General features: G+C 42.6%; 1 protein-coding gene across 1 annotated transcript; it reads right to left on the minus strand.

Annotated features, from left to right (window-relative positions):
• Positions 1-1040: 1040 nt before the first annotated feature.
• ch25hl2 (cholesterol 25-hydroxylase like 2) lies at positions 1041-2786 on the minus strand. The gene has a single exon (XM_048259358.1). It carries the CDS (start codon positions 2384-2386, stop codon positions 1508-1510), a length of 879 nt encoding a protein of 292 aa, XP_048115315.1. The 5' UTR covers positions 2387-2786; the 3' UTR covers positions 1041-1507.
• Positions 2787-10268: the final 7482 nt, after the last annotated feature.

Raw genomic sequence — 10268 nt, forward strand, 5'->3', positions numbered from 1 at the left:
ACTCTACATCTCTATTTCTTCCCCCTTACCTCACTTGTGAAGTATACCATCACCAGTCATCAGCCATCTGTGTGTTTGGCCCTCATCTCACTATATTGGGGCAAAGCACAATCTCGACAATCTCGCCCAAGTAGCAGTGCTTCGCCTGTGCTTTGTCCCAATTTAGTCCCAAGTCAATACCTGCCTAGAAGATCACAAATATACTCGTTGTGAAGACGGAGGCCACAAGAAGTATTTAGGGATTCTTTTTTTGTTGGCTCACTTTTATTGACAATGTACTATCTGGCTACAAAGGATTCCATTCACTATGCTAAGCTAACCTAGCAGGGTCGTTACCGGACTACAACAATGCATGCACAGAGACAAAAATGTATTTTCTCACTTATCTAACTCTTGGGGAGACAGTCAATAACCCAATTTTATAAAACGGTGGCGTGTTCCTTTAAACGTATCACACTTTGCATTCTAATACCACATTTCCAAAATGGCTCACTGTTCTGCTGCCAGCACACAGAATTTAATGGGCAAAAAAAACCTTTTCAAATAGCATCCTTTCAAAATGCTGAACTGCATGTTGTACTCAGTGATATATTGGTGGTCTGCCAGCAAATGCTATTCAAAGACAATCGACTGTGTCAACCCTCTTTTTGCCTTTACAGCTAAGGTTTAATGTTTATTGAAGACGTTATGCAACAGAAGGGGCATATTTCACCCCTCACCCAGATGGCACTGTCAGATTTGGGCTAAGATGATTAATTAACTGTGGTCTTTAAGTTCATTTGGTGTTCACAGTATTCATACTGATAGAGGGATCAGAGACCTAATTATGGACACCATCACCCTAAAATGTATTCAAGCATGTTTTAAAACCAGGTTTTGCTGTCTCAGGAGTTAAGTACCCTCATTGGAATTTAATTTATTTAAAACTAGTTAATTTCACTGATGTATAATTAATGTTAAATGGTTGACTTAATGTTTCTCCTTTGATTAAACATTCTTGAACAACACAAAGAAAAAACACAGGCTGATTTACATTGATAAAGGAATGAGTGTTTTATTCAGCTTGATGCATAACGTTAAAAATTGTTATAAATCTTCGTAGCAACTATGCACATTATCATCCTATGCATAATACTCGTAGTACTTATGCAATACAATAGATGCATTTGGACAACTCTGCCGGATTTGGTATAAAACAGATTAATCTATTTTATAATTACACTATAGAACACAAGTACAGGGGAGAGTAGCTGGTGCAAATCAAATCTCTCACAACTTTAACCAGAAAAACTTAAATTCAGAAGCATTGAATAGCCTGAGCACCTGACATCTGAAATCTGCTGAACAGGCTGTTAAAAAGGTATGCAAATGTTATTAAAGGGAATGCATTGTCTCAAACATTAGATAGAAAATAATAACAAGAGGAAACACAGGCATCCAAAAAGCATCCTATATGTATTTATGGGGGGAAAGAAACTAATGTGATGACTTAAAGTGGTGCTTCCACTCAAGTTCCTTTGTTCTTCTTGTTGTTGATTAGCACTGTAGGGGAAGGCAAACATGCTGTACCCCCCAGCCAGTCCCAGTGGGAAAAGAAGGGAGCAAAGTTTGTGCCAGGCTTTTGGTGATGGGCATCATGCTTCAGTACCCCTCCCCACAACCCAAATGGCACCAGGTTATGCATGGCCCAAGGGAAGACATATCCACAATGATCCTCCGTGGACACCCACACATTAAAAACCATGAAGGCCCAGGTAGTCAAACAATGGCACTGGAGAAGTAAAGGGTTTACTGTAGTCCAAAAGCCAACACTGAAAAGCTCCCAGCCGGACAGATACTGTGTGACCAGACTAAATGGCTCGTTGTATTCATGGTGCACAGCGTGAAAGGTGCGGTAGAGCCAGCCTATGCGGTGATGTAGCATGTGCCAAAGGTAGTACTGAAAGTCAAAGACTACTGTACATCCCAGAATTCCCACTAGGAAAGCAGTGAGTGTAGGTGCCTTTTGGGGTAGTGGGATGGGCGGACGCCACAGCCACTGTGCCACTGCTGCTGGAAAAATAAAAACCAAATGGTTATAGGTCGTGAGGCAAAGTGTCCCCCAGATGTTGGACCACACCACATGACGCTCTTGGTGGATGCGGTACTGGTTGATCTTGGGACATGAAGGAGCCAGCAGGTCCAGAGTGGTATATAGTGCTACCAGGAGGAGGTAGGTGGAGACCGAGAGGAAGACTGGAAAGAGAGGAGAGCGGATGCTAGTCTGGTAGTGATCTTGGATAATATCCCATGTTGGCTGCAGAAGTGACTCCTCAGGCAGACGCAGGCTCATATTAGTCATATCAAACACCCAGTACATTACACAGCATACACAGTCTGCTATCATAACTGAAGAGAGGAGATTCTACTGAAGTCTTCAAGAAAGGGTAAGTCCTCGGATGAGGGTGATAGTTAGGAATGACAAATCACTACCTCCTCTATGGATGTCTGTAGATGTTTAAGAGCACAGCTTCCTCTGTGTATGTCTAAGAGCATACGCCTCCTCTGTAGATGTTTAAGAGCTCAGCCTCTTCTGTGGATGTCTAAGAGCATACGTCTTCTCTGTTGATGTCTATGTCTAAGAGCAATGCATCCAGCAGAGAGACTTTCAGCCATATTGTTTCAAATGTTGTCCAACCCACTGTTGAGGAGAAAAATATGTGGAAGCAGAGAAGGAGCATGCAAAAGATAGAGGAAACGATTTCTCAAACACTTTTGCTAAATCTTTGCTTCCCTGTTTTCTAACTGAATTAGTTGTGTAATGTCCACAGTCTTGACTTACCTTGACAATATTTCATAATGTAAGATTATTCTTTTAATTATTTTATTAAAATATACAGGATGTATTGATGCTTGTAAAGTGTAGAAAAGTAAAGGAAAGTCCAGTAAAATCTAATAATGACCAAAAGACCAGCTATTAAAAATTTGAAGATGTGGATTTTCTTTCTATTGAAAAAGGACATTTTTTAATCTAAAATGTCCTAAATCTTAAATCTTTTAATCTTGTAATATTGACTTCATCAGTTTATTTTGTGTTTTGCAGAGCTTGAAATCTAGCTCAAATATACTTTCCTGTGTTTCCTGTAGATCAAGAAGTTTGGTGTGTGTGTGTGTGTGTGGGGGGGCAGGGTTATAGTGGCATTTGGGATGTGCGATCTGAATGGGTGGGGTGGGTGTTAAAATAAACTAATTTGTCACACTGTATTGTTTGATACACTTAAAATTGCTATAATGAATGTAAGTGTAAAATCATTAAATCAACACAAGGGAAGTAGCCTATACCTCGCCTCAACAACATATCAGTCCAACTGCAACAGTATTATGTAACACTTTGTGGGTTTGTTTTGGGGAAGTATGCCTCTCAAGTGATGTTAACCAATTGAATTTTGTAATAAAGACACGATGGGCACACTGGGCCACTCATCAGGGCAAAGGTGTTGGATTAGATTATTGATGATTGGTTGGAATGTTTTTTTTTCTTCTTTCTGTGGCAACAGCAAAACCACGGTCTTCGGTAGTTGTATGGGGGCTCTGTGTTGTTAAAGCTACTTTGTGTAATTTCTTGAGTTGATTCTCAGTAAAAAAAAAAAAAAAATTCCTTCAAAAATGTGTGTTCATTTATGTGTAATTACTTCCACCATCAAATCGTGGTATTCTCGTAAGTGTGGAATCTGCCATTCAGAATAGATACGGGAGAATCGATCGAATAGTGGCAACCATGTTGGGCCTCCGTCTTTTGAATACATTAGCCAAGCAGGGACATACCTGAAATTCTAGCTCTGCCTTTCCTGTTAACCTATGCATGGTGCTACCAACTGCATGACAGGTCTATAGATATTTTCCTCTGTGGTAGCCTATATGTTACTAGAGAGGAATTTCACACAATGCTTCAATAATTTAGGCTACATACTTGGAAAAGGCAGTTAGATAGTGTTGGATATGAAAATCCTTTTTATCAACTAGTATGTCTAGCCTATTATTCAGGGAGACAGTGATTCATAAAATCTGACTAAATTCATCCTAATACCATTATTAACCAGTTATCTAAAATTGAAAATAGTTTTCATTGGATTTGTTCCCGTTTTCAGTTACGTTTCCGGTTTTCGTTTTGTTCTTTAAACCGTTTCTAATCCCTGGATGTAAGTCACACAAATTACATTAGATGGAAAAGTGTTTATACAGTTATTTTGCACATAGTTTTCACATTCTGTTGCTACTGGGTAGATGAAATAAGTTTTTATTTGGTTGATTTAGCACTTTGCACTGACTCGGTGCAGTGAAGAAAGACGCGCATATATATACAGTGTTATGCCTAAGTAAGTAAGTATAAATATACCAGGGGCGGACTGGGACCAAAAATCGGCCCTGGCATATTTGGCCCAAGCGGCACTCAAATCGGTCGGGCACACCTAATTAAATACAAAATCTTTGCATTACCCTTAAATATGCATATATTTTCAACTGTCATGGAGCACTGAAAGATAGGCCTCATTGGCTATCACTCTGTCTGATCAGAGGTAGGCAGCCATGGAGTACATGATCTCAGCCGATGGTCACGTTCCGCCGCAACATCCGGAACCTGTCTCCAACGCACTTCTCCTCTGTGGTTGCCTCCGATCTACCTCCACTCAACACCTTCTCCTCTCTGGAGGTTAATGAGGCCACAGACTCGCTCTGCTCCACACTGACCTCGTGTCTAGACGAGCTGTGCCCTCTTACCACAAGGCCAGCTCGATCCAAACAATCTCATCCATGGCTAAATGATACCTTCCGATCGCAGCGCACCAAACTCAGAGCCACGGAGAGGAAATGGCACAAATCCAAACTAACTGATGACCTCAAAAACTACCAGACACTCCTGACCTCCTTCTCAGCCAGCATCACTGCTGCTAAGACGGCTTTCTACAATGACAAAATCAACAGCGCTACAGACACTCGAAAACTTTTCTCACCCTTCAAATCACTACTCAACCCTCAGCTGCCTCCTCCTCCATCCAGCCTTACTGCAGATACCCTCGCCTCATTTTTTACAAAGTGGCGGCAATCAGCAGTCAATTCTCTACATGCCCACTCAACGCATCTGACTCAGATACCGCACTCCTACAACCTCTAGGGACTGCTGGAACATCTTTTTCAGCATTCACGCCTCTCTCCGAGAGTGAAGTATCTAGACTCCTGACATGCAGCCGTCCTACCACATGCTCGCTGGACCCTATACCTACGAGCCTACTTCAGTCCATCAGCCCGACCATCGCTCCAGCTATCACACATGTGATCAATGCCTCGCTAACCTCCGGCACATTTCCAATAGCGTTCAAAATGGGCGAATAACACCATTTAAGAAAGCTTCTCTCAACCCTGCTCGTCGAGAACTACCGCCCTGTCTCACTCCTGCCTTTCCTATCCAAAGGCATTGAACGAGCAGTCTCCAAACAGGTCTCTGACTTCCTTTCACAGAACAACCTTCTGGATCCAAGTCAGTCTGGGTTCAAAAGCGGCCACTTCTACCAAAACGGCTCTGTTGTCTGTAACAGAAGCCTTAAAGAAGCCAGGGCGACCGCTTCGGTCATCAGTACTCATTCTGCTTGACTTATCGGCTGCCTTGGACACGTTAATCACCGCGATCCTTCTCTCTATACTGCGCTAACATGGGAATCTCCGGTTCTGCTCTCTCCTGGTTTGAATCCTACCTTACAGGACGCTAGTTTAAAGTATCATGGCTTGGTCAGCTATCTGCACCTCACCATCTCACCACAGGGGTCCCCCAGGGCTCAGTGCTGGGCCCCCTTCTCTTTGCTATCTTTGCACCACCTCCTTGGGACAGATTATCCGTTAAGATGGCTTCTCATACCACTGCTATGCAGACGCGACACACAGCTCTATCTGTCCTTTCCACCTGATGACCCCTTGGTTTCAGCACGGATCTCGGATTGCCTCTCAGACATAGCTACATGGATGAAGGCACACCACCTCCAGCTGAACCTCTCAAAGACTGAACTGCTGGTCCTCCCAGCTAAACCTACCATACATCACGACATCAACATCAAATTTGAATCCCTGTCGGTTTCACCTACCACGACTGCAAAAAAATCTAGGAGTTGTTATCGACAACCAACTAAACTTCTCAGATCATGTTGCCTCAGTAAGCCCGGTCATGCCGTTTCGAGACTCTACAACATAATGGAAAATCAGGACTTACTTGACTCAAGATGCTACCCAACTTCTGGTTCAGGCAATAGTCATCTCACCACTTCGACTACTGCAATGCCCTCCTGACAGGTCTCCCAGCCTGCGCAGTGAAACCACTTCAGATGATCCAGAACGCGGCGGCACGCCTGGTCTACAACCAACCCAAAGGGCACGTTACCCCGCTGCTCATCCAGCTACACTGGCTACCTATGGCGGCCCGCATCAAATTCAAGGCTCTAACGCTTGCCTACAAAGTAGTCTCCGCTTGCCTACAAAGTAGTCTCCGGTTCTGCTCCCACCTACTTGAATGCCCTCATACAGGCATACGCTACCTCCAGACCGCTGGGCGCCCTCAGACGAACGACGTCTAGCTCTACCACCAGTACGCTCAAGCCAATCCAAACTTTTCTCATCTGTTGTTCCTCGTTGGTGGAACACACTGCCAGCTCCTACAAGGGCAGAGACATCCTTCTCCATTTTCAGAAAACTCCTGAAGACCCAGCTCTTTAGAGAACATCTCCTCTCATAGCAACACTTACAACAAGTCTTACTGATCCTAGCACTCACCAGTCGTCTCAAACTGACAAGTAACTGTTAAAAACAGCACTCACTGATGCACTTATTCTTACTGTACTCTAATGTTTTTAAATTGTCCTAAAATTGTTGAGAACTGCTCTAAAACTTAAACTGTTTACTATGTTGTTAGTCGCTTTGGCTAAAAAGCGTCAGCCTAATGTAATGTAATCTCCATATTCAAGTAGCCTATATACAAGCAATTATTATAGCAGAGTTTCTGCTTGAATTCAAAGTATCATTTCAAATTATTCAATAGGCTACATTTAAGCTATACAATGCTCAACTGACAGCATCACCAAACAGTTACTGAATTTTGGGCCGATAGAATAGGCTATATAGCCTATATATAATTGAATCATTTTGGCCAACGATTGGCCCAAAGGAAGGACAATCAGCGGCCCACTGGTTACATTTCCATATGTCGACTGATCCAATAACAGCTCACGTCAGGCCCACCCTTCGCATTTTGGCCCAGAGCCAGGATTTTGTGAGCCATCAGCAGTTAATCGTTGCCTACAAGTTGCCTACACGAAATTGCGGCGGATGGCGGTAGTGACAATAGTGCAAAAGTAACACCAATGTAGAAGCTTCAAAAATACAATATTGCTAGTGGGCTAGCATATGTCAGCAACATGTTGAAGTTCGTGGAGTTTGAACGAGGATGTAAGCAAGCATACAGAGGGACAGTGAGCAGGTGGTGCCCAGATAGCAAACATACACTGGGACGGAACTGGGCCACACCTTCCACAACGTCCGGCACGGATCTGCATAATGGACCTGATCCGGCGTCCAAACGCACATCGGTCCAAAGTCTGGATCCGTTTGACGGATCTGGTACCAATAAGGGCTAAGACTGGCCCAGTTCCGTATGCAGTCTATGTTACTGACGTGTTCCAGATCTACTTATCATATGCAATACGGGTCCGCTTATTGTGTGTGGTACGGACCCGTTTATCAGACATCAGCTGGCTTTATTTGACATGTGAAATGTGATTGGTAATTAATTATCCTGAAAAATCTGTTTGCTACACATTTGCTAACAGTTATTGTTCGTTATTCACCCAGGCTAAAGTTCGTAACGTTTTCCCAACAGCTCAACTGATAAACATAGGCTAAGCTAGGCTACAAACACAAGAGGGGGGTAAAAAAAACTTATAAGAACACATAAAAACACATAAGTGTCTTATTATTTTTTTATTCAACAACCTGGCTGTAGAAGTGCAATCCCAGACAAAGTTTAAGTCGTGTTAATTCCACTGTTCCCATCGATATTCAGGCTGTCTTCCTCAGTCATCTCCATGGTCAATCTGAAACAACACAAAATAAACATAGCCATTATTCCTTTTTGAAAATAGGCTAAGTCACAATTGCACTTGTTTTTCCTGTTAGCGTTATCACTGTTTTTTCCAAAATAGTTATTGTGATGGCTGTTTTGCTTAAGCTAAGCTAGTAGCCCATATTGCTGGAAAATAATAGTATAACCTTACAGTAAAGTTATCAATTGCTCGGTTGCTTGTTGTTGTCTCTGAATAAACCAAAGCAGATAGCCTACCTTGAAAAGTTTGGCTGTCCTAGTCCAACCCCAGGCTGGCAAATCATGTCAAAAGATTGAGCAAACCAAAGATCCTTGATTAACGTTACTGCTTGGACTTCTGCATGCGTGGCACGAATATGGGGTTGTCTCATAGCACTGTTAGATCTGACACAAACAACAATTAACTACTTTTACCACTGCTAGGTAATAAAAATAATGAAACGAACATATGATCAATATTGAGCCAACTATATCTTCTTTTCCAGCCTTACTGTAGAAATGAAGTGGCCATGGGAACATAGTGCACCCCCATGGTTTCTAAATGTGTGCCATTCCAAAATACCTTTTTTTTCTTTAGCAGCCAGTTGACAATGAAGTAGGGAAAGGACAGTCAATTTAGCAGAATCAGCACCTTAATTAATATCATTACCACCTGGTTCTGCTGTGAAAAAATGGTCCTTCGGCTTATATCCGTATCACAGGTTTGGGCCAAATCAGTGTTTTGTATTTTAAACGCATCTCCTGACTTCCAGTTGAGTTGCGGAAATTGGACCTGGGACAAATCTGTAAACCGGTGATAAAACAGCATTGCTAGCAGAGCTGAAACCTGTATCAGGAGCAGACCTGGCCCACAGTCAGATACCGTATGTCCGCTACAGGCGGATCTAAAGGCTTTTATGCAGATCTGGCCCAAAGGAAATTGCTATCTGGGTAGCCTACAGGAATAAAATATTTCCAGCAACAGCCCTATTTATTTTGTGTTGTTTCAGTTGTCCTACAGTGCATTGCATCCGATTTTCACGGAACTTGGCGGAGATAATCTTTAGACCGAACCGCACAAACGATACTTGCCATATTTTTCAATTTCAAGTTTTTTTGCTGTGACAGCCAATCAAATATGGCGATGAAGCCGCCAAACAGGAAGTGGACTAACATCTCGGTGACACTTTGAGTTAACATAACAAAACTCGATACCGTTAGTCAGGACACTGTCCCAATCACTCACAGCAATTTTTATGCATATACATTGGACGCTCTAGCGCCACCACCAGTTCAATGTTGGACATGCATTCATGCGCGTGATCTTTGACTCTTTTGTCTGATTTTCAGAATTGAGGTATCGTCTGAATCCTTAGACCATCCCAAGTTCATGGACCCCTATTGTGTCACTTTCCACCATTTTGGACCTCCACCATATTGGATTTAGTCCAAACTCTACGATAAGTTTCAGCGGTTACAAATTTCATCCGATTTTCACGGAACTTGGCGGAGATGATCTTCAGACCTAGCCAAACACAAACGATACTGGTCAGATTTTTAAATTTCAAGTTTATTTGACAAAGCCGCCAAAAAGGAAGTGGGTTAACATCTCGGCAACGCTTTGATGTATGAAGTCCAAACTTGGTACAGGGACTTATATTGTGAGGACACACTATGAATTTGGCATCATTTGGCCTCTAAAGGGGGCGCTGTAATACAGGAACTGAGCTTGTATCTCAGCAACGCTTTGATGTACAAAATCCAAACTTGGTATAAGGACTTGGTACCTGATTGTGAGGATGCACTAGGAAATTGGCATCATTTGGCCTCTATAGGAGGCGCTACAATACAGGAAATGAGCTCAGCTACCATGTAGCAACGCTTTGATGTATGAAGTTCAAACTTAATACAGGGAGAAAGTAGCTGATTGTGAGGACATGCATGGAAAGTGGTCTCATTTGGCCTCTAGGGGTGCTGTAATAAACAAAGTGAACTCACATCTCAGCAACTCTTTGGAGTATAAAGTCCAAACTTGGTAGAGGGACATGGTAGCTGATTGTAAGAATGCACAAGGACATTGGTGTAATTTGGCCTCTAGGGGCACTGTAACAAAGTAAATTATTTCTCAGAAGCTTATTTCTGGCAGAATTACAGCAGCAAAGGTGAAGAT

The sequence above is a fragment of the Alosa alosa genome, chromosome 12 (assembly GCF_017589495.1).
Source record: "Alosa alosa isolate M-15738 ecotype Scorff River chromosome 12, AALO_Geno_1.1, whole genome shotgun sequence".
NCBI classification, from domain to species: domain Eukaryota; kingdom Metazoa; phylum Chordata; class Actinopteri; order Clupeiformes; family Clupeidae; genus Alosa; species Alosa alosa.